This window comes from Taudactylus pleione, unplaced genomic scaffold (assembly GCF_031769625.1).
Source record: "Taudactylus pleione unplaced genomic scaffold, aTauple2 ptg000677l, whole genome shotgun sequence".
NCBI lineage: Eukaryota > Metazoa > Chordata > Amphibia > Anura > Myobatrachidae > Taudactylus > Taudactylus pleione.
The window spans coordinates 161208-187421 of NW_028285079.1; the positions used below are offsets into that span (position 1 = coordinate 161208).

Sequence of the window (26214 nt, forward strand, 5' to 3'; positions counted from 1 at the left end):
AGGAGTATTTCCAGAAATCCCTTCTTAGTGGGCACCTACATCATGGAAGCAATATACTCCCTGACTTTCGTGTTTCTAGGTCCAGGGGTTTGGGTTGAGCGTTGATGAGTCTATTAGGACATTTGATTTTATATAGATGCAAATAGATTACTGCACAATTACCATGGTATTTGCATAAGTGGGAGGGATCCAGAGTCATTCAGTGGAACAGTTACATCTAATTAACTTGCTTTCTCTTTTCTTTTGTGAATTCTGGTTGTATACTTTGAATCAGTAGGTGGCACCAACAATATTTCAATAGAATTAATACCCTAACTATTGGAAAATATGATATTTGGTATCCTTGCTCTGTTATTATTATTTAATAACCTGGTGTGGGAGTACTCTTTTCTCTGCATAAGAGACGATAGAGTGCAAGCTCCCGTGGGGCCAGGACTGCTGTGAATGGCTGAGATTCTCTTTGTACAGCGCTGCAGAATTAGTGTTGCCAACTCTGAAATGAAAAATAAGTGAAAAACAAGCCCAAACCAATAAAAAAAAAAAAAAAAAACTTGAGGTGGGGGTACGGGGTGGGGGTAATTTAATGATAACCACACACTTTATTGTTTTTTTGTTTATTTTATTAAAATACATATAACGATTTATACAATCTCCCTTTAATTTCTTTAAATTGATATTTATCAGCACAAAATCTATGAAATAAAGAGGCCAAATCAATGTAACAAAAAACAATATCTCTAGAATACAGGAGACAGAAGAGTCATTTAAACAAACACCTCAAAACAAAATAACTGTACTATAGAATCAGTAAGATATTTGCCATTTCTATGTGTGGGATGTACTAAGCATCGCATCCATGCAACGGTACATCCTGCCTCTTATCTGGGTTAATAGCCACAGTCTGTACTTAGAAATGCGATTTAAATCACATAGGACAGCTCTCCCGACAAAGAGTTGTCCTTTGCGCCTCAGCTAGAGGGACTTCCGGGCATCCTTGGACAAATGCGCTGCGGCGGTAGCTATTAATCCCTCTCAGAGGGTGTCCCGATAAGAAGCCCATTCTGGTGCTTAGTACATATCGTAAATGCTGTAGACACTGTATATACACGTAAGTGAATCAATCACCAGTCACAACTGCACCCTGATGCTTCACTGCAGGGGGTCTAGTCTACAGTTCACACCTCGCCCCCTGTAACAGAAGATAATATAATTACTGATCAAGGCCCGTATTCATTTTGATTCGCACCCGCGATACTTTTTCGCCTCCCGGACTTTCCTCCTACTTCGCCTGTTTTGGAGGCAGAAAAGTATCACGCGCGTGCCCGCTTATCCCCATATTCAATTTGAAAGTAGTCGAAAACGGGACCCGGCGAAACTGAAACAAGCGGAAAGTACTGTCAGATTTGGGGAAATCAGCCTGACACCCCCAAAAGATGCTCTGACATGGGGGTTCCCTATGGTACCCCCCGATTTAGCTTGCTGAAGGTATTTGGTGTTTTTAAACGGGCTCAATAGCTGCTAAATAGCGTTTTTCTATACGTGATGCAGAATAGTATTCAGGAGTTGTTTTTGCAGAAAATAACTTATCCCAGCAAATTTGGGATCCTTGAAAATGGGGGTCAGCATATTTAAAATTTGCTAAAGTTAAGCTTAAAAAATCGATGAAAAATCCCCCTGCTGCAAGCACATGCAATGAAAAACACCTGGGGCGTACTTGGGGACCCCCCTGGAGTATACTTCGCTAGTTTTTAACTTTGTCTCCCAACTTTTTTTTTTTGCCCCAAAATGAAAGTGATTTTTTTGGTGTGTTCTTCAGTGTTTTATTTTTTATTTTTGTCTGAGCGTTCTCCTGGGTAAATCCCCATCTCATTCGCTTTAAGCTTCCTGCCTTGGTATGATGGGTCGCAGAGCCGTAACTAGACTTTTTGGTGCCCTGTGCCAGAAAGAGCATTGGCGCCCCCCCCCTCATTTTTCAAAGGGACATAATGCACCCAAAAAAGGGGAATTGCCTCATGGGGAAGGGCCAGGGAAGAGATAGGGGAGGCCAGGAGATGCTGGGGATAAATAGGGACATAATATAGTGCACCTGAGAGAGGGCCATGGCCTCATGGGGAAGGGCCAGGGAAGAGATAGGGGAGGCCAGGAGATGCTGGGGATAAATAGGGACATAATATAGTGCACCTGAGAGAGGGCCATGGCCTCATGGGGAAGGGCCAGGGAAGAAATAGGGGAGGGCAGGAGATGCTGGGGATAAATAGGGACATAATATAGTGCACCTGAGAGAGGGCCATGGCCTCATGGGGAAGGGCCAGGGAAGAGATAGGGAAGGCCAGGAGATGCTGGGGATAAATAGGGACATAATATAGCGCACCTGAGAGAGGGCCATGGCCTCATGGGGAAGGGCCAGGGAAGAGATAGGAGAGGCCAGGAGACGCTGGGGATAAATAGGGACATAATATAGTGCACCTGAGAGAGGGCCATGGCCTCATGGGGAAGAGATAGGGGAGGCCAGGAGATGCTGGGGATAAATAGGGACATAATATAGCGCACCTGAGAGAGGGCCATGGCCTCATGGGGAAGGACCAGGGAAGAGATAAGGGAGGCCAGGAGATGCTGAGGATAACTAGGGACATAATATAGCGCACCTGAGAGAGGGCCATGGCCTCATGGGGAAGGGCCAGGGAAGAGATAGGGGAGGCCAGGAGATGCTGGGGATAAATAGGGACATAATATAGCGCACCTGAGAGAGGGCCATGGCCTCATGGGGAAGGGCCAGGGAAGACATAGGGGAGGCCAGGAGATGCTGGGGATAAATAGGGACATAATATAGCGCACATGAGAGAGGGCCATGACCTCATGGGGAAGGGCCAGGGAAGAGATAGGGGAGGCCAGGAGATGCTGGGGATAAATAGGGACATAATATAGTGCACCTGAGAGAGGGCCATGGCCTCATGGGGAAGGGCCAGGGAAGAGATAGGGGAGGCCAGGAGATGCTGGGGATAAATAGGGACATAATATAGTGCACCTGAGAGAGGGCCATGGCCTCATGGGGAAGGGCCAGGGAAGAGATAAGGGAGGCCAGGAGATGCTGGGGATAAATAGGGACATAATATAGCGCACCTGAGAGAGGGCCATGGCCTCATGGGGAAAGGCCAGGGAAGAGATAGGGGAGGCCAGGAGATGCTGGGGATAAATAGGGACATAATATAGCGCACATGAGAGAGGGCCATGACCTCATGGGGAAGGGCCAGGGAAGAGATAGGGGAGGCCAGGAGATGCTGAGGATAAATAGGGACATAATATAGTGCACCTGAGAGAGGGCCATGGCCTCATGGGGAAGGGCCAGGGAAGAGATAGGGGAGGCCAGGAGATGCTGGGGATAAATAGGGACATAATATAGTGCACCTGAGAGAGGGCCATGACCTCATGGGGAAGGGCCAGGGAAGAGATAGGAGAGGCCAGGAGATGCTGGGGATAAATAGGGATATAATATAGTGCACATGAGAGAGGGCCATGGCCTCATGGGTAAGGGCCAGGGAAGAGATAGGGGAGGCCAGGAGATGCTGGGGATAAATAAGGACATAATATAGTGCATCTGAGAGAGGGCCAGGGAAGAGATAGGGGAGGCCAGGAGATGCTGGGGATAAATAGGGACATAATATAGTGCACCTGAGAGAGGGCCATGGCCTCATGGGTAAGGGCCAGGGAAGAGATAGGGGAGGCCAGGAGATGCTGGGGATAAATAAGGACATAATATAGTGCACCTGAGAGAGGGCCATGGCCTCATGGGGAAGGGCCAGGGAAGAGATAGGGGAGGCCAGGAGATGCTGGGGATAAATAGGGACATAATATAGTGCACCTGAGAGAGGGCCATGGCCTCATGGGGAAGGGCCAGGGAAGAGATAGGGGAGGCCAGGAGATGCTGGGGATAAATAGGGACATAATATACTGCACCTGAGAGAGGGCCATGGCCTCATGGGGAAGGGCCAGGGAAGAGATAGGGGAGGCCAGGAGATGCCGGGGGATAAATAGGGACATAATATAGTGCACCTGAGAGAGGGCCGTGGCCTCATGGGGAAGGGCCAGGGAAGAGATAGGGGAGGCCAGGAGATGCTGGGGATAAATAGGGACATAATATAGTGCACCTGAGAGAGGGCCATGGCCTCATGGGGAAGGGCCAGGGAAGAGATAGGGGAGGCCGGGAGATGCTGGGGATGAAATAAGAGAAAGTTATAAGTGAGAATGATAATAAACAGGCCCAAACAGCGCCCCGGACCTGTGGTGCCCTGTGCGATGGCACCGGCCGCACTACCCTAGCTACAGCCCTGATGGGTCCCAGTCATGCATAGCACATGGGATGTGGACATGTTTGGGCCTGGCGTGTGTAGTGTACATATCCTCCATTGCAGCTGGATTTCTTTATGACCTCAGTGCAGAGTTCCTGCTTTATGATCCTCATATATTAGATAACATATTACAACCTGCTGGTAATTCCAGGTCACCGGGTCCTGAGAGCCTCTGTGACCCAGATTACGATGTGTCTAGTCACATTCCTACCAAGGTCTGCAAGAAATCAGCGTCACTAGGTGACAAAAACCACACAATACAGAAAGCTGCCACAAACGTTTCACATGAGGCAAAGAAAATCCACAGGGAAAAGGTAACACACAACAAGGAGCCAATTCTGCCAGCTGAGATGTGCGGTCGGCGGCCTGTACCCACCTATGTGATACATGCAGCCATGGCGACATGTAAGGTTTCTGCTTTTTACTGTACCTAAATCGGCAAAGGCCAGGAGAGATTCCTGCGCTGGAAAGGGTGTGTCACCTATCCACACCGCTGGGTATTGCCGCAAACAATGGTACGGAGGTGCCGGCATTAGGAACGGCGTGGCAAAACTATGCAAATACTTAAAAAGTTAATGGAGTGACAGTGTCACAAGATAACTGGAAATAAAATGAAGTAATGAAGGAAATAAAGTATAAAATAAAACCATAAAATTCTCACTGAAAACTGGACGCCTTTCAAGGCACCTCGCCGCGTCCTCAGACGCCACCCATAATGACATTTTTTTATTAGCTTCTTGGCGTTTTGTACACAGGGATGAGACTGCAGTTGATAATAATGGGGACTGCATTCTGCAGCTGCAGCCAGCTTTATGCAGGAGAAGTCTATGTAATCTGCAGCTGCAGCCATCTTTATGCAGGAGAAGTCTATGTAATCTGTAGCTGCAGCTAGCCCTATGCAGGAGAGGTCTATGTAATCTGTAGCTGCAGCCAGCCTTATGCAGGAGAGGTCTATGTAATCTGTAGCTGCAGCCAGCCTTATGCTGGAGACGTCTATGTAATCTGTAGCTGCAGCCAGCCTTATGCTGGAGACGTCTATGTAATCTGTAGCTGCAGCCAGCCTTATGCAGGAGACATCTATGTAATCTGTAGCTGCAGCCAGCCTTATGCAGGAGACGTCTATGTAATCTGTAGCTGCAGCCAGCCTTATGCAGGAGACGTCTATGTAATCTGTAGCTGCAGCCAACCTTATGCTGGAGACGTCTATGTAATCTGTACATAGCCATCCTTATGCAGGAGACGTCTATGTAATCTGTAGCTGCAGCCAGCCTTATGCAGGAGACGTCTATGTAATCTGTAGCTGCAGCCAGCCTTATGCTGGAGACGACTATGTAATCTGTAGCTGCAGCCAGCCTTATGCAGGAGAGGTCTATGTAATCTGTAGCTGCAGCCAGCCTTATGCAGGAGAGGTCTATGTAATCTGCAGCTGCAGCCAGCCTTATGCTGGAGACGTCTATGTAATCTGTAGCTGCAGCCATCTTTATGCAGGAGAAGTCTATGTAATCTGCAGCTGCAGCCAGCTTTATGCAGGAGACATCTATGTAATCTGCAGCTGCAGCCAGCTTTATGCAGGAGAAGTCTATGTAATCTGCAGCTGCAGCCAGCCTTATGCAGGAGACGTCTATGTAATCTGCAGCTGCAGCCAGCCTTATGCAGGAGAGGTCTATCTAATCTGCAGCTGCAGCCAGCCTTATGCAGGAGACGTCTATGTAATCTGCAGCTGCAGCCAGCTTTATGCAGGAGACGTCTATGTAATCTGCAGCTGCAGCCAGCCTTATGCAGGAGAGGTCTATGTAATCTGCAGCTGCAGCCAGCCTTATGCAGGAGAGGTCTATGTAATCTGTAGCTGCAGCCAGCCTTATGCAGGAGAGGTCTATGTAACCTGCAGCTGCAGCCAGCCTTATGCTGGAGACGTCTATGTAATCTGTAGCTGCAGCCAGCCTTATGCAGGAGACGTCTATGTAATCTGTAGCTGCAGCCAGCCCTATGCAGGAGACGTCTATGTAATCTGTAGCTGCAGCCAGCCTTATGCAGGAGACGTCTATGTAAACTGTAGCTGCAGCCAGCCTTATGCAGGAGACGCCTACGTAATCTGTAGCTGCAGCCAGCCTTATGCAGGAGACGTCTATGTAATCTGTAGCTGCAGCCAGCCTTATGCAGGAGACGTCTATGTAATCTGTAGCTTCAGCCAGCCTTATGCAGGAGACGTCTATGTAATCTGTAGCTGCAGCCAGTTTTATGCAGGAGACGTCTATGTAATCTGTAGCTGCAGCCAGCATTATGCAGGAGACGTCTATGTAATCTGTAGCTGCAGCCAGCCTTATGCAGGAGACGTGTATGTAATCTGTAGCTGCAGCCAGCTTTATGCAGGATATGTCTATGTAATCTGTAGCTGCAGCCAGCCTTATGCAGGAGACGTCTATGTAATCTGTAGCTGCAGCCAGCCTTATGCAGGAGACGTCTATGTAATCTGTAGCTGCAGCCAGCCTTATGCAGGAGACATCTATGTAATATGTATCTGCAGCCAGTCTTATGCAGGAGACGTCTATGTAATCTGTAGCTGCAGCCAGCCTTATGCAGGAGACGTCTATGTAATCTGTAGCTGCAGCCAGCCTTATGCAGGAGACGTCTATGTAATCTGTAGCTGCAGCCAGCCTTATGCAGGAGACGTCTATGTAATCTGTAGCTGCAGCCAGCCTTATGCTGGAGACGTCTATGTAATCTGTAGCTGCAGACAGCCTTATGCAGGAGACGTCTATGTAATCTGTAGCTGCAGCCAGCTTTATGCTGGAGACGTCTATGTAATCTGTAACTGCAGCCAGCTTTATGCAGGAGATGTCTATGTAATCTGTAGCTGCAGCCAGCCTTATGCAGGAGACGTCTATGTAATCTGTAGCTGCAGCCAGCCTTATGCAGGATATGTCTATGTAATCTGTAGCTGCAGCCAGCCTTATGCAGGAGACGTATATATAATCTGTAGCTACAGCCAGCCTTATGCAGGAGACGTCTATGTAATCTGTAGCTGCAGCCAGCCTTATGCAGGAGACGTCTATGTAATCTGTAGCTGCAGCCAGTTTTATGCAGGAGACGTCTATGTAATCTGTAGCTGCAGCCAGCCTTATGCTGGAGACGTCTATGTAATCTGTAGCTGCAGCCAGCCTTATGCAGGCGATGTCTATGTAATCTGTAGCTGCAGCCAGCCTTATGCAGGAGAGGTCTATGTAATCTGCAGCTGCAGCCAGCTTTATGCAGGAGACGTCTATGTAATCTGCAGCTGCAGCCAGCTTTATGCAGGAGACGTCTATGTAATCTGTAGCTGCAGCCAGTTTTATGCAGGAGACGTCTATGTAATCTGTAGCTGCAGCCAGCCTTATGCAGGAGACGTCTATGTAATCTGTAGCTGCAGCCAGCTTTATGCAGGACACGTCTATGTAATCTGTAGCTGTAGCCAGCCTTATGCAGGAGACGTCTATGTAATCTGTAGCTGCAGCCAGCCTTATGCAGGAGATGTCTATGTAATCTGTAGCTGCATCCAGCCTTATGCAGGAGACGTCTATGTAATCTGTAGCTGCAGCCAGCCTTATGCAGGAGACGTCTATGTAATCTGTAGCTGCAGCCAGCCTTATGCAGGATATGTCTATGTAATCTGTAGCTGCAGCCAGCCTTATGCAGGAGACGTCTATGTAATCTGTAGCTGCAGCCAGCCTTATGCAGGAGAGGTCTATGTAATCTGCAGCTGCAGCCAGCCTTATGCAGGAGACGTCTATGTAATCTGCAGCTGCAGCCAGCCTTATGCAGGAGACGTCTATGTAATCTGTAGCTGCAGCCAGCCTTATGCTGGAGACGTCTATGTAATCTGTAGCTGCAGCCAGCCTTATGCAGGAGATGTCTATGTAATCTGTAGCTGCAGCCAACCTTATGCTGGAGACGTCTATGTAATCTGTAGCTGCAGCCAGCCTTATGCAGGAGACGTCTATGTAATCTGTAGCTGCAGCCAGCCTTATGCAGGAGACGTCTATGTAATCTGTAGCTGCAGCCAGCCTTATGCAGGAGACGTCTATGTAATCTGTAGCTGCAGCCAGCCTTATGCAGGAGACGTCTATGTAATCTGTAGCTGCAGCCAGCCTTATGCAGGAGACGTCTATGTAATCTGTAGCTGCATTAATGCTGTTGATACATTGCCGGGAATACAATAATGCAGAACCTCGGACCTGACCCGGGACTAAAGATCCTGATGCCTATCTTTAGCCCCCCACCTTCTTAGCTCTTATGCTAGGTACACACTGACAGATACATTGGCCGATCAATTGATTGGTCAATATATCTGCTGCCCGTCGGCCAGTGTGTACCCGCGATATGTCGGTGAACGCCATCATTCACTGACATATCACATTGGCTGTGCTGCACAGCCGATGTACAGATATGTGTGCTGACCGCCGTACACACACAGCGGCAGCCGCGGGGAGGGGGGCAGGACACGCCCCCTGGCCGCCAGGACCCGCAGCCAGGCATAGATGATGGCCGATTAGTGTGTATGAACGACCATCATCTGCAGATATATCTGTATAGCAGGGGCGTATCTATAATGGGTGCAGGGTGTGCGGAGAACACGGGACCCTGGGTCCAGGGGGGCCTTGCACCGCACACCCTGCACCCATAATATTACCTCTCCGGAGTTCCACGTCGGTGCGGGGGTCCGGCTCTGTGAAACGACTGAAAAATGGCTGCGGCGACCATTTTCCCGTCGTTTGCGCATTCGTAGTACAGGGAAAATGGCCGCCATGGCCATTTTCCTGGTGACTTGTGCACATACTATAGACTCTGGGCACACTCTAGTGCCCAGAGTCTATAACTTCGGCGCTGGTCGTGCACAACTCAGTGTGCTGCCGGGCGGAGAGGAGGGGGCCAGTGTCGGAGACTGCACACGGGCCCCCTTCTCTCTAGAAACACCCCTGCTGTATAGTGTGTACCCACCTTTAGCCGCGGTGGGGAGGGTTAGGTTTAGGGAACCCCAGGGGAGATTAGGATTAGACACGCCACGGGGAAGGTTAGGGTTAGGCGACGGGGAGTTGAGGGGTTAGGGTAGGCACCCCCCCGGGAGGGTTGGGTTTAGGGTGTGGGAAGGGGGGTTAGACATTAGGGGATTAGGGGAGAGGTTAGTGTTTGGCACCACTAAGAGAGGGTTGGGGGGTAGGGGTACGGATAGCATACTTACCACCCCTGTCGGGATCTTCATCCTTCAGGATACCGCTGTCGGGATTTTATTCCCCTCGGATGCAGGATATCTGTGACGCACAGCGTGGACCGGAGACGCGTGATTTGCTGTGACCTGATTGGAATGATGTTATATCTCTTTTCATATTGGCTTTGATGTATGTACAGATGAATTCTGAAGTAAAGATTCTTTATCCGTATATGCTTCATGACTGTGCGCCATTTATTAATGATGGCTATTGCAATGCGATCTCAGCATGACATTAGCGCCCATGATCGCACTGCAATATGCATTCATAGCGCCCGGACGTATCATCCGGCTCACGCAGGCAGGGGCGTAACTAGGCATTTGAAGGCCCCATAGACAGGGCCGGCAACAGAAATCATGGGGCCCGGTACACACATTTTTTTAGGCCACCCCATCCCCAGGTGAAGCAGAAGGTGACAGGGAGAGGGTAACAGGTAGAGCAGGGGTTCCCAACCACGGTCCTCAAGACACACTAAAAGTCCAGGTTTTAAGGATAGCCATACTTGAGCTCAGGTGACTTAATTAGTACCTCAGTTATTTTGATTGAACCATCTGTGCTCAGCCATGGATAGAGAGAGAGATCTGACTTAACCTTACCTCTCCCTCCTATGTACAGCATCTTCCCCATGCTGACGCAGTGACACCAGGTCCGCATACCCGGTTTGCACCGGGGCCGGTCGCTACATTGTGACGTCACGCCCCCAGTAACAGCAGCTTCAGAGAGCTGGAGAGGAGAGGAGCCGGGGCTGGTCGCTACATTGTGACGTCACGCCCCTGGTAACAGCAGCTTCAGAGCGCAGGAGAGGAGAGGAGCCGGTCACTACATTGTGATGCCACGCCCCCTGTAACAGCAGCTTCAGAGCGCAGGAGAGGAGCCGGGGCCGGTCGCTACATTGTGACGTGAGGCCCCCGGCAACAGCAGCTTCAGAGTGCAGGTGAGGAGAGGAGCCGGGGCCGGCCACTACATTGTTACATCACACCCCGGTAACAGCAGCTTCACAGCGCAGGAGAGGAGAGGAGCCGGTCACTACATTGTGACGTCACGCCCCTGGTAACAGCAGCTTCACAGCGCAGGAGAGGAGAGGAGCCGGGGCCGGTCACTACATTGTGACGTCACGCCCCCGGCAACAGCAGCTTCAGAGCGCAGGAGAGGAGAGGAGCCGGGACCGGTCGCTACATTGTGACGTCAGGCCCCCGGCAACAGCAGCTTCACAGCGCAGGAGAGGAGAGGAGAGGAGCCGGTCACTACATTGTGACGTCAGGCCCCCGGCAACAGCAGCTTCAGAGCGCAGGAAAGGAGAGGAGCCGAGGCCGGTCACTACATTGTGACGTCACGACCCCAGTACCAGCAGCTTCACAGCGCAGGAGAGGAGAGGAGCCGGTCACTACATTGTGACGTCAGGCCCCCGGCAACAGCAGCTTCAGAGCGCAGGAGAGGAGAGGAGCCGGGACCGGTCGCTACATTGTAACATCAGGCCCCCGGCAACAGCAGCTTCAGAGCGCAGGAGAGGAGAGGAGCCGGGACCGGTCACTACATTGTGACGTCAGGCCCCCGGTAACAGCAGCTTCACAGCGCAGGAGAGGAGAGGAGCCGGGGCCGGTCACTACATTGTGACGTCACGCCCCCGGCAACAGCAGCTTCAGAGCGCAGGAGAGGAGAGGAGCCGGGACCGGTCGCTACATTGTGACGTCAGGCCCCCGGCAACAGCAGCTTCACAGCGCAGGAGAGGAGAGGAGCCGGTCACTACATTGTGACGTCAGGCCCCCGGCAACAGCAGCTTCAGAGCGCAGGAGAGGAGCCGGGGCCGGTCGCTACATTGTGACATCAGGCCCCCAGCAACAGCAGCTTCACAGCGCAGGAGAGGAGCCAGGGCCGGTCACTACATTGTGACGTCACGCCCCCGGTAACAGCAGCTTCAGAGCGCAGGAGAGGAGCCGGGGCCGATCACTACATTGTGACGTCATGCCCCCGGCAACAGCAGCTTCAGGGAAGAGAGGAGAGGGGACGGGAGGGGAGGTTACGGCCCGTGGCAGTGTACAGTACTGCTGTTAATACCGCTGTGGGCCCCCTTATTACCACGGGCCCCAGGTGCAATGCACCGCCGGGCATGATGCCACTGAGCCGGTGATGGACGACCATACATGACTGTGGCAGAGCAGGCAGCTGTTATAGCTGGGTTGTTCTGGGCCCTAGAATCTCGGGGTCCGGTATGGCTGTGCCCCTAGTCCCCCCGTCACCAGGCCTGCCCATAGAAAAAGTTTGTAAGGGCCCCTATGTACCACCCAATGGTGCAAAATCTATACAACACATGTAACTTTGACAATGAATATGGACCCCCCTAAACTCTGGGCACCATAGCAGCTGCACCCCTCGCACCTATGGTAGTTACGCCCATGCATGCAGGGACAGGGTAACATGCACAGCCACCATTGCCAGGGAGGGTATCGGAAGAACCCTTTATGCGCGGTGTAGCTCATAGGTTACAGTGCCCCAGTATGTGTATAGTCCTGCTCGGCCATGGAAACCCAGTACGTGTATAGTCCTGCTCGGCCATGGAAACCCAGTACGTGTACAGTCCTGCGCGGCCATGGAAACCCAGTATGTGTACAGTCCTGCTTGGCCATGGAAACCCAGTATGTGTACAGTCCTGCTCGGCCATGGAAACCCAGTATGTGTACAGGCCTGCTCGGCCATGGAAACCCAGTAAGTGTACAGTCCTGCTTGGCCATGGAAACCAAGTAGGTGTACAGTCTTGCTCGGCCATGGAAACCCAGTACGTATACAGTCCTGCTCGGCCATGGAAACCCAGTACGTGTACAGTCCTGCTCGGCCATGGAAACCCCGTACGTGTACAGTCCTGCTCAGCCATGGAAACCCAGTAAGTGTAAAGTCCTGCTCCGCCATGGAAACTCAGTAAGTGTACAGTCCTGCTCGGCCATGGAAACCCAATACGTGTACAGTCCTGCTCGGCCATGGAAACCCAGTACGTGTACAGTCCTGCTCGGCCATGGAAACCCAGTACGTGTACAGTCCTGCTTGGCCATGGAAACCCAGTACGTGTACAGTCCTGCTCGGCCATGGAAACCCAGTATGTGTACAGGCCTGCTCGGCCATGGAAACCCAGTACGTGTACAGTCCTGCTCGGCCATGGAAACCCAGTACGTGTACAGTTCTGCCGGGGTTTGTCTCAGGGGCAGTTTGGAGCTCTGTAGCGAGTGTTGAAACTGAGGACAGACAATATTTATACACTACGCTCTTTTGCGCGCAGCGGCCCTGTTCTGTGAATTTGTTTGACGTAAGCTGATGTTTCCACGTCACAATGACAGCGCTTACAGTAAGCGGGGCAGCTCTAGCAGGGCAGCTATATGATGGAGCTCTTCAGCTTGGCCCATTCTGCTGCTAATGAGTGACTATGGAGTCTGCATGGGTATGTGCTGGATTTGATGCCCCTGTTAGCAATGCGTGTGGTTAAAATGGCCAAAAACATCAAAAAGAAGGGAGTCCACATTAATTTGGCCATGTAGTGTATACAGCATATCTGGGGATAATGTAGCTCAGTGTATTTTGGAAACAAATACAAGAAGTTTTATCCCAGAAACGAAATTATAATTTAGTACGGAAGTCTTGGCTGGAGTTACTAATTTGGTTTGAAGCCTCATGTCCGTATCATCAAATGCCCAGTGCACAAGCGGAAATTAGTTAGTTAACGACGTAAGTGTCCAGTTACCAGAAGGTAAAAATCAAAGAAATCATGGTCAATGATCAGCGCCTATAGTGAGGCAGGATCAATGACCATCTCCTATAATAAGGCAGGGTCAATGACCAGCGCCTATAGTGAGGCAGGATCAATGACCAGCTCCTATAGTGAGGCAGGATCAATGACAAGCTCCTATAGTGAGGCAGGATCAATGACCAGCACCTATAAGGCAGGGTCAATGACCAGCTCCTATAGTGAGGCAGGATCAATGACCAGCGCCTATAGTGAGGCAGGATCAATGGCCATCTCCTATAATAAGGCAGGGTCAATGACCAGCTCTTATAGTGAGGCAGGGTCAATAACCAGCGCCTATAGTGAGGCAGGGTCAATGACCAGCTCCTATAGTGAGGCAGGATCAATGACCAGCACCTATAGTGAGGCAGGATCAATGACCAGCTCCTATAGTGAGGCAGGATCAATGACCAGCTCCTATAGTGAGGCAGGATCAATGACCAGCACCTATAAGGCAGGGTCAATGACAAGCTCCTATAGTGAGGCAGGATCAATGACCAGCGCCTATAGTGAGGCAGGATCAATGACCATCTCCTATAATAAGGCAGGGTCAATGACCAGCTCTTATAGTGAGGCAGGGTCAATAACCAGCTCCTATAGTGAGGCAGGGTCAAGGACCAGCTCCTATAGTGAGACATGATCAATGACCAGCTAGTGTAGTGAGACAGGATCAATGACCAGCTCCTATAGTGAGACAGGATCAATGACCAGCGCCTATAGTGAGGCAGCATCAATGACCAGCTCCTATAGAGAGACAGGATCAATGAATAGCTCCTATAGTGAGGCAGAATCAAAGGCCAACTCCTAGGGTGAGGCAGGATCAATGACCAACACCTCTAGTGAAGCAGCATCAATGATCATCTCCTGTAGTGAGGCAGGATCAATGACCAGCGCCTATAAGGCAGGGTCAATGACCAGCCCCTATAGTGAGGCAGGGTCAATGACCACCTGTTATAGTGAGGCAGGATCAATGACCAGTGCCTATAGTGAGGCAGGATCAATGACCACCTGTTATAGTGAGGTAGGATCAATGACCAGCTCCTACAGTGAGGCCTCCTCCTACAGTGAGGCAGGATTAATGACCAGCTTTTATAGTGAGGCAAGATCAATGACCAGCACCTATAGTGAGACAAGATCAATGACCACCTCCTATAGTGAGGCAGGATCAATGACCATCTCCTATAATAAGGCAGCGTCAATGACCAGCCCCTATAGTGAGGCAGGATCAGTGACCAGCTCCTATAGTGAGACAGGATTAATGACCAGCTCCTATAGTGAGTCAGGATCAATAACCAGCTTTTATAGTGAGGCAGAATCAATGATCAGTGCCTATAGTGAGGCAGGATCAATGACCAGCTTTTATAGTGAGGCAAGATCAATGACCAGCACCTATAGTGAGACAAGATCAATGACCAGCTCCTATAGTGAGGCAGGATCAATGACCAGCTCCTATAGTGAGGCAGGATCAATGACCAGCTCCTAGTAAGGCACTTTGTGCTGCTAATGTAATTCCTGGTATCTGCTCATTCCATTGGTGTAAATGTCAGTATCAGCTCCTGTTCTGACAACTGCATAGTTACACTTTTCCTGATCCATCTATGTCATATTCAATCCTCAGCATCTTTTGTGTTAGGTAAAATATGTAGAAAAGGGCCCTAGACCACACACCCTGAATATACATATATATTGGGAGGTGCTAACTGTGGAGACTATTGTTGCAAACGAACACAACAAGAGTTACAAGTGCACAACCCCAACATTACTAATTATATATAATACATTATGCAACAGAATTTTGTAATAAATAGAGATTTTGTCATAATCATGGCCATAGTTATGGGCCTACCCATCACGCCCAGGTAACCCTTGAGGGTAGGTCAACTGGGGTTGAAATCCAGAGTGCAGGACACCCCCAAACCAGCCCAACCGAGCCACCCCAGGGCATCACTCCAATCAGGAAAGGTGAAGTGTAAAAAGGTGTTAGATAGATAAGAGCATATAGTAAGATGAAAAATAAAGATGTGAAAATAATATATATATATTAAACAAACAATAGAGGTGCTAAAAGTGTAAGAAAGGAAAAATGTGTTTATAAGAAGATGCCCTGAAGCAGCCCAACCAAAGCAATCCAGGGGACCCACACCCCAAAAATCAACTCATAGCTGCACTGCAGTATAAAAATTTGTAGAACTTACCTAGAGATTGGATACTTCCAATTGCTTGATTAGTCCTCGGGGAGGGGGGGGGGGGTGTGTGTGCCGCGGGGGTGTCAGAGCAAGTCCTGGTGATTTTTCCTTAAATCGATTTTAGGAAGAATCACACTTGCTCAGGAGGTGCGTGAAGAAAACACCTAATAGAATAGCAAAAAACCCGCACCTGCAGGAAAGACCTCGCAGGTGCAGGTTTTTTGCTATTCTCGCAGCCTATTGAATATGCCCCTATGTGTTGTAAGCAATTCTCAGTACCCATCGTTACCTATGTAGAATGACCTGCAGCCTTTATGCACCGTTGTGTTAATGTTTCCTATGACCCTATGTAATATTTATTTCACCACAACTTAGAATCTCATAGTAACAGAAGGGGCGACATACCTGTAAGAACATATGGGGAGCATGTTATGGCTTTCATGTCACATGGGAATTCCGGATATTCATTATAAAATGACAGTGCACCCGTCTCCTGCAATCCCCCTACCGCTGTGAGCTACAATAAAACGGTGCTCTGACCCACGCCTTAATAATAATAATAATAATAATAATAATAATAATAATAATAACGGTACACAGTGATCTATATATTTTATTACGTTTTTATTTGGTTGTTATAGAATAAAAAAAATACAAATATAAAAACAAATATGGGTGAAGAATATGCGAAAATGCAGCGTCTGGCACATAGAGCTTTGGCAGATCTCAGAGCGGTCATCGTGCGCTTGGGAAACGTGGCTGGCAGTGCAAGGGTTAATACTGGCTGGCACTAATGACCTATCAGCGTGGCCATGTGGCAGGCTGTCATAGGGGCACTTACATTGCCCTGTGGGCAGAAGACTGATCATCCATTAGCTGCTATGGGCTAGTAATCACCCACCCTGCGCGTTTCACCATTTCACTGCTGGTAAGATCTGGCCATCCAGGAGCTTCTTCATTGTAATATTGACGTGTAATGGACGTTCCAGGCTGTAAAATAATCACCACCAGCAGGCAGGGCTGGGCCCAACTCAGTGACACCGTCAGCTAGGGTGTTCTAGAGAAGCTGAGATGTGTACAGCAGCCGGGTGTAGCCGCACTGATCCCCCTAATGCTAGAAGTCTTCCCTCTCCCCTCATAGTCCTCAGTTATCAATCAGTGTAATTACAGTATCCAGTCCTGCCCCCTGTACACCTCCCCTGGCACAGATGCCTAGTACTACGCTGCAATCAGCCAGGGGGCTACAGGAAAGCTCAGCTGGGTGCAGGTGGGTATAACGTCACATACTGTACTGACCAACCCCTATGCTATATATCTTCCTCTCAGTACAGTCCTGCCCCTTGGCCAGATGCCTTGTAGCTTATGACTGTAGGATGCTGTAACCAGCTGTGCGTAGACTCTGTTATGTGTAAAGCCCATAGTAGCACTGGACGGGGAAGGGGTATGACGCTGTAAAATAGTGACTACAGCTACAAATATAACACCTAAGTACTAATAACAAACTCTAATGAACAGAACACAAGATACAGTTTGGCCTTGTTGCAGGTCCCATAAAACATAGCACCGTATCGGGGAGTCAGAGAGTGGCGGTCAGTGCGCGTTCTGCCGGATGAGCGCATTACAGTCATTGGGAGGTTCCAGAACCGTTTGTTATAATGCGGCTCGGACTCGTTACAGTACATTCCGGTCCCTGCTCGCCAATGGCCACATAATGCGGGAGATGTATCAAACCTTGGAGAGAGATACGGTGGAGAAGTTGCCCATAGCAACCAGTCAGCGAATGCCGTTTTTAGAGACGGTGCTGGAAAAATTACAGCTAGAAGCTGATTAGTTGCTCGTTATCTCTCTCCAAGGTTTGGAACATCTCCCCCTAATCATGTCTGAAGTGCACCTTGCCGGCAGCAATACGCCGCGTACTCCCGCGCTCTCCGGGAATCTGCGTCCTTGCTGGTTCCTGCAGAGGCCCGAATATACCCTGGCTTCCCGCATACGTCACTAAACATGACACGTGCCCTCCACACACCCCCAACTCCACGGACTACAGCTGTAAGCTCATCCCCCCCCCCCCCCCCCAGCCAAGGACGCCATCTCACAGGGCTGACGCGTCTACAGATTAAAGCTGGGCATGGAAATCTGGAATCGCCCTCCGGTGAAATTCTGCATTATGATAAATGGCAATAAGGCACTCAGCAACCGTTCTACAATGCCGCAAACATGGACTCTGAGCAAATCAATCGGTCCCCAAGCCAAGAGTAGCAGACATCGGCCACGGCACCCCTGGCATAGAGCTGTACCCCATTTTTTACACCCCCTCCCTCCCAAACCACTCTTAGAAAAAGGCACCACTGTGCGCCATCGCTGGCAGCACAAGAGCCGAGTGCGTTATTGCCTCAGAGATCAGCGCGCACACAGGAGAGCGGCCATAAGGCGTGTGGTAATTATGAAGTGATTGGATAGTTTTTGGCAGGGGCTGGAACCCAAGAGCCCCATCCCCTCATTTTGCACCTATGCCCTAAAAAGGTTGATTTTTATTTTTCTTGTCGACAACAGCTAAGAACAGATTCTCCTGCCTGTCCCCATAGACTAGGTAATGGCGGGGAGGGCGGCGCCCAGGCCTAGCGTCGCAGGGAATCCGCTGCTCCACATTCAGATGTCCTTACTGCTGGCGGTCTTAGATTTCTCTACCGTCTCCTGCAAGGACACAAATAGTAACACACAGTCATTATATGACAAGGACACACATAGTAACACACAGTCATTATATGACAAGGACACACATAGTAACACACAGTCAGTATATAACAAGGACACACATAGTAACACACAGTCAGTATATAACAAGGACACACATAGTAACACACAGTCAGTATATAACAAGGACACACATAGTAACACACAGTCATTATATAACAAGGACACACATAGTAACACACAGTCATTATATGACAAGGACACACATAGTAACACATAGTCATTATATAACAAGGACACACATAGTAACACACAGTCATTATATAACAAGGACACACATAGTAACACACAGTCAGTATATGACAAGGACACACATAGTAACACATAGTCATTATATAACAAGGACACACATAGTAACACACAGTCATTATATAACAAGGACACACATAGTAACACATAGTCATTATATAACAAGGACACACATAGTAACACACAGTCAGTATATAACAAGGACACACATAGTAACACACAGTCATTATATAACAAGGACACACATAGTAACACACAGTCATTATATGACAAGGACACACATAGTAACACACAGTCATTATATAACAAGGACACACATAGTAACACACAGTCATTATATGACAAGGACACAAATAGTAACACACAGTCATTATATAACAAGGACACACATAGTAACACATAGTCATTATATAACAAGGACACACATAGTAACACACAGTCATTATATAACAAGGACACACATAGTAACACACAGTCAGTATATGACAAGGACACACATAGTAACACACAGTCATTATATAACAAGGACACACATAGTAACACACAGTCATTATATAACAAGGACACACATAGTAACACACAGTCATTATATAACAAGGACACACATAGTAACACACAGTCATTATATAACAAGGACACACATAGTAACACACAGTCAGTATATAACAAGGACACACATAGTAACACACAGTCATTATATAACAAGGACACACATAGTAACACACAGTCATTATATGACAAGGACACACATAGTAACACACAGTCATTATATAACAAGGACACACATAGTAACACACAGTCAATATATGACAAGGAAACACATAGTAACACACAGTCATTATATGACAAGGACACACATAGTAACACACAGTCATTATATGACAAGGAAACACATAGTAACACACAGTCATTATATGACAAGGACACACATAGTAACACACAGTCATTATATAACAAGGACACACATAGTAACACACAGTCAGTATATAACAAGGACACACATAGTAACACACAGTCATTATATAACAAGGACACACATAGTAACACACAGTCAATATATGACAAGGAAACACATAGTAACACACAGTCATTATATGACAAGGACACACATAGTAACACACAGTCATTATATAACAAGGACACACATAGTAACACACAGTCATTATATAACAAGGACACACATAGTAACACACAGTCAGTATATAACAAGGACACACATAGTAACACACAGTCAGTATATAACAAGGACACACATAGTAACACACAGTCAGTATATGACAAGGACACACATAGTAACACACAGTCATTATATAACAAGGACACACATAGTAACACACAGTCATTATATGACAAGGACACACATAGTAACACACAGTCATTATATAACAAGGACACACATAGTAACACACAGTCATTATATAACAAGGACACACATAGTAACACACAGTCATTATATAACAAGGACACACATAGTAACACACAGTCAGTATATAACAAGGACACACATAGTAACACAGTCAGTATATGACAAGGACACACATAGTAACACATAGTCATTATATAACAAGGACACACATAGTAACACACAGTCAGTATATAACAAGGACACACATAGTAACACACAGTCATTATATAACAAGGACACACATAGTAACACACAGTCATTATATGACAAGGACACACATAGTAACACATAGTCATTATATAACAAGGACACACATAGTAACACACAGTCATTATATAACAAGGACACACATAGTAACACACAGTCATTATATAACAAGGACACACATAGTAACACATAGTCATTATATAACAAGGACACACATAGTAACACAGTCAGTATATGACAAGGACACACATAGTAACACACAGTCAATATATGACAAGGAAACACATAGTAACACACAGTCATTATATAACAAGGACACACATAGTAACACACAGTCATTATATAACAAGGACACACATAGTAACACATAGTCATTATATAACAAGGACACACATAGTAACACACAGTCAGTATATAACAAGGACACACATAGTAACACACAGTCATTATATAACAAGGACACACATAGTAACACACAGTCAGTATATGACAAGGACACACATAGTAACACACAGTCAGTATATGACAAGGAAACACATAGTAACACACAGTCATTATATGACAAGGACACACATAGTAACACACAGTCATTATATAACAAGGACACACATAGTAACACAGTCATTATATAACAAGGACACACATAGTAACACATAGTCAGTATATGACAAGGACACACATAGTAACACACAGTCAGTATATAACAAGGACACACATAGTAACACACAGTCATTATATAACAAGGACACACATAGTAACACACAGTCAGTATATGACAAGGACACACATAGTAACACACAGTCAATATATGACAAGGAAACACATAGTAACACACAGTCATTATATGACAAGGACACACATAGTAACACACAGTCATTATATAACAAGGACACACATAGTAACACAGTCATTATATAACAAGGACACACATAGTAACACATAGTCAGTATATGACAAGGACACACATAGTAACACACAGTCAGTATATGACACTAGATACATGAGACAGGGGCTAATTAGCTTGTGAGTTCACGTATTAATTATTTGCAAAGTGCAAATTTACCCTGATGCCAGGAGTATGAACAGCAGCAGATCAGTGGCAGGGTGTATGATCGGTGGCAGGGTGTATTATCAGTGGCAGGGTGTATGATCGGTGGCAGGGTGTATGATCAGTGGCAGGGTGTATGATCAGTGGCAGGGTGTATGATCGGTGGCAGGGTGTATGATCGGTGGCAGGGTGTATGATCGGTGGCAGGGTGTATGATCAGTGGCAGGGTGTATGATCAGTGGCAGGGTGTATGATCGGTGGCAGGGTGTATGATCGGTGGCAGGGTGTATGATCGGTGGCAGGGTGTATGATCGGTGGCAGGGTGTATGATCGGTGGCAGGGTGTATGATCGGTGGCAGGGTGTATGATCGGTGGCAGGGTGTATGATCGGTGGCAGGGTGTATGATCGGCGGCAGGGTGTATGATCGGCGGCAGGGTGTATTATCAGCGGCAGGGTGTATGATCGGTGGCAGGGTGTATGATCGGTGGCAGGGTGTATGATCAGTGGCAGGGTGTATGATCAGCGGCAGGGTGTATTATCAGCGGCAGGGTGTATGATCAGTGGCAGGGTGTATGATCAGTGGCAGGGAGCCGGGTGTATGGTCGGTGGCAGGGAGCCGGGTGTATGGTCGGTGGCAGGGAGCCGGGTGTATGATCGGTGGCAGGGTGTATGATCGGTGGCAGGGTGTATGATCAGCGGCAGGGTGTATGATCAGCGGCAGGGTGTATGATCAGCGGCAGGGTGTATGATCAGTGGCAGGGTGTATGATCGGTGGCAGGGAGCCGGGTGTATGGTCGGTGGAAGGGAGCCGGGTGTATGGTCGGTGGCAGGGAGCCGGGTGTATGGTCGGTGGCAGGGAGCCGGGTGTATGGTCGGTGGCAGGGAGCCGGGTGTATGGTCGGTGGCAGGGAGCCGGGTGTATGGTCGGTGGCAGGGAGCCGGGTGTATGGTTGGTGGCAGGGAGCCGGGTGTATGGTCGGTGGCAGGGAGCTGAGTGTGGTTGGTGGCAGGGAGCCGGGTGTATGGTCGGTGGCAGGGAGCCGGGTGTATGATCGGTGGCAGGGAGCCGGGTGTATGGTCGGTGGCAGGGAGCCGGGTGTATGGTTGGTGGCAGGGAGCCGGGTGTATGGTCGGTGGCAGGGAGCCGGGTGTATGGTCGGTGGCAGGGAGCCGGGTGTATGGTCGGTGGCAGGGAGCCGGGTGTATGGTTGGTGGCAGGGAGCCGGGTGTATGGTCGGTGGCAGGGAGCCGGGTGTATGGTCGGTGGCAGGGAGCCGGGTGTATGGTCGGTGGCAGGGAGCCGGGTGTATGGTCGGTGGCAGGGAGCCGGGTGTATGGTCGGTGGCAGGGAGCCGGGTGTATGGTCGGTGGCAGGGTGCCGGGTGTATGGTCGGTGGCAGGGAGCCGGGTGTATGGTCGGTGGCAGGGTGTCGGGTGTATGGTCGGTGGCAGGGAGCCGGGTGTATGGTCGGTGGCAGGGAGCCGGGTGTATGGTCGGTGGCAGGGAGCCGGGTGTATGGTCGGTGGCAGGGAGCCGGGTGTATGGTCGGTGGCAGGGAGCCGGGTGTATGGTCGGTGGCAGGGAGCCGGGTGTATGGTCGGTGGCAGGGAGCCGGGTGTATGGTCGGTGGCAGGGAGCCGGGTGTATGGTCGGTGGCAGGGAGCTGAGTGTGGTTGGTGGCAGGGAGCCGGGTGTATGGTCGGTGGCAGGGAGCTGAGTGTGGTTGGTGGCAGGGAGCCGGGTGTATGGTTGGTGGCAGGGTGCCGGGTGTATGGTCGGTGGCAGGGAGCCGGGTGTATGGTCGGTGGCAGGGAGCCGGGTGTATGGTCGGTGGCAGGGAGCCGGGTGTATGGTCGGTGGCAGGGAGCCGGGTGTATGGTCGGTGGCAGGGAGCCGGGTGTATGGTCGGTGGCAGGGAGCTGGGTGTATGATCAGTAGTTAATGGTTATGTGAAATGCTTTCTCCTTACCTGATGCTTCCTCAGCTCATCCACATATCTGCTCATATCCTCCTCCAGGTGAGCGTCTTTCCCTGGAAAGAGACAGGATCAGTGATTGGACACTGTGTGGCCAGATCATACAGCAGCCTCTGCAATCAGGCGAGCAGGGCCCTCTGACCTCTCTGTCTGTTATAACCCACTCATGTTTTATTACTGTTTTATCCCCAATTGTAAAGCGCGATGGAATGTGCTGGTGATATATATGTAACCGGTAATATATAAATAAGTAATAATTGGGGCACAGGCGCCCCGTGTGCAGATTATCAGCAGATCATGGAGGAACTTTCACCGCTCATTACATCATATATCCTAAACTTACAGAAAAAGGGTAAAATGTGGATATATATAAGAACGTTATTTGTCCGTGTGGATGTGGTACAGAATGTTGACATGGATGGGATGTCGACCCTATCCCTAACCGCAGCCTAACCCTATCCCTAACACCCTAACCGCAGCCTAACCCTATCCCTAACACCCTAACCACAGCCTAACCTTATCCCTAACAACAGCCTAATCCTAACTGCAGCCTAACCCTATCCCTAACCACAGCCTAACCCTATCCCTAACCACAGCCTAACCCTATCCCTAACACCCTAACCGCAGCCTAACCTTATCCCTAACAACAGCCTAACCCTAACCGCAGCCTAACCCTATCCCTAACACCCTAACCGCAGCCTAACCCTATCCCTAACACCCTAACCACAGCCTAACCTTATCCCTAACAACAGCCTAATCCTAACTGCAGCCTAACCCTATCCCTAACCACAGCCTAACCCTATCCCTAACCACAGCCTAACCCTATCCCTAACACCCTAACCGCAGCCTAACCTTATCCCTAACAACAGCTTAACCCTAACCGCAGCCTAACCTTATCCCTAACAACAGCCTAACACTATCCCTAATCACAGCCTAACCCTAACTGCAGTCTAACCCTATCCCTAATCACAGCCTAACCCTAACTGCAGCCTTACCCTATCCCTAACCACAGCCTAACCCTAACCGCTGCCTAACTCTATCCCTAATCACAGCCTAACCCTAACCGCTGCCTAACTCTATCCCTAATCACAGCCTAACCCTAACCGCTGCCTAACCCTATCCCTAATCACAGCCTAACCCTAACTGCAGTCTAACCCTATCCCTAACCCTTAACACATCCTAACACTAACTGCAGCCTAACATCCTTAACCGCAGCCTAACCCTAACTGCAGCCTAACAGCGGCCTAACTCTATCCCCTAACAGCAGCCTCTAACCCTATCCCTAACCACAGCCCAACCCTAACCACAGCCTAACCCTATTTCTAACCACAGCCTAACCCTAACTGCAGCCTATCCCTATCTCTAACCACAGCCTAACCCTAACTGCAGCCTAACCCTATCCCTAACCACAGCCTAACCCTAACTGAAGCCTAACTGCAGCCTTACCCTATCCCTAACCACAGCCTAACCCTAACCGCTGCCTAACTCTATCCCTAACCACAGCCTAAACCTAACTGCAGCCTAACCCTATCTCTAACCACAGCCTAACCCTAACTGCAGCCTAACCCTATCCCTAACCACAGCCTAACCCTAACTGCAGCCTTACCCTATCCCTAACCACAGCCTAACCCTAACCGCAGCCTAACACTATCCCTAATCACAGCCTAACCCTAACTGCAGCCTAACCCTATCCCTAATCACAGCCTAACCCTAACTGCAGCCTAACCCTATCCCTAACCACAGCCTAACCCTAACCACTACCTAACTCTATCCCTAATCACAGCCTAACCCTAACTGCAGTCTAACCCTATCCCTAACCCTTAACACATCCTAACACTAACTGCAGCCTAACATCCTTAACCGCAGCCTAACCCTAACTGCAGCCTAACAGCGGCCTAACTCTATCCCCTAACAGCAGTCTCTAACCCTATCCCTAACCACAGCCCAACCCTAACCACAGCCTAACCCTATCTCTAACCACAGCCTAACCCTAACTGCAGCCTAACCCTATCCCTAACCACAGCCTAACCCTAACTGAAGCCTAACTGCAGCCTTACCCTATCCCTAACCACAGCCTAACCCTAACCGCTGCCTAACTCTATCCCTAACCACAGCCTAACCCTAACTGCAGACTAACCCTATCCCTAACCACAGCCCAACCCTAACTACAGCATAACCCTATCCCTAACCACAGCCTAACCCTAAACTGCAGCCTAACCCTATCCCTAACCACAGCCTAACCCTAACTGCAGCCTAACCCTATCCCTAAGCGCAGCCTAACCCTAACCGCAGCCTAACCCTAACTACAACCTAACCCTAACCGCAGCCTAACTCTATCCCTAACCGCAGCTTAACCCTATCCCTAAGCGCAGCCTAATCCTAACTGAAGCCTAACCGCAGCCTAACCCTAACTGCAGACTAACCCTATCCCTAACCGCAGAATAACCCTATCCATAACTGCAGCATAACCATAACTGAAGCCTAACCGCTGCCTAACCCTATCCCTAAAATCAGTAAGAAATTCTATATGTTGAAATTCTATCATTGCTGACATTGTGAACATATACCGTCCAAGTACATCGTGTTAACATTTCATAAAACTGCTCATAGCAGTGACCACCCACAGCTATAGCGAGCGGCCAGGAAGATGGTCGTGATGGTCAAGACCATCGGGCTTGCGACGAGACCCTTGTGGTAGGGTCTCGTGGCCGCAAGCCCCAGAGAGATTTCGGCTCTAACAGAGTGATGTCAGTGGGGCCGCCCCCAAACGGTGGCGTTCACATGGGAACGCCTCCATTTGGGCAGCCACTCCCCCAGCCCACCCACCAAAGGGGGAATGCTGTCACTCAACATTGACAGCATGCCCCCTTTGTTGCGAGACCCGGAGTGACGGATTGCGACCGGGTCTGAATCAGGCCCTGTGTTCTGTGGGGGACAGTTTTCTGAGTCACACCAGACTTCCTGTTCAGCTGAACATAAAGCCCAATCGTTAGACCATAGACAGGGATAGCAGATGCTACATGTGAATGTTAC

At 49.2% G+C, this 26214-nt stretch overlaps 1 protein-coding gene across 1 annotated transcript in view; it reads right to left on the reverse strand.

Moving 5' to 3' along the window:
* Positions 1 to 16141: 16141 nt before the first annotated feature.
* FSTL1 (follistatin like 1) overlaps positions 16142 to 26214 on the reverse strand; it is an 85306-nt gene continuing 75233 nt past the window's right edge. The window contains exons 10-11 of the mRNA XM_088455889.1: positions 23176 to 23237; positions 16142 to 18235 (exon numbers count right to left, since the gene is read on the reverse strand). Of these exons, the coding sequence (XP_088312015.1) occupies positions 18191 to 18235; positions 23176 to 23237 (107 nt within the window). The 3' untranslated portion in view covers positions 16142 to 18190. The remainder of the gene's footprint in view (positions 18236 to 23175; positions 23238 to 26214) is intronic.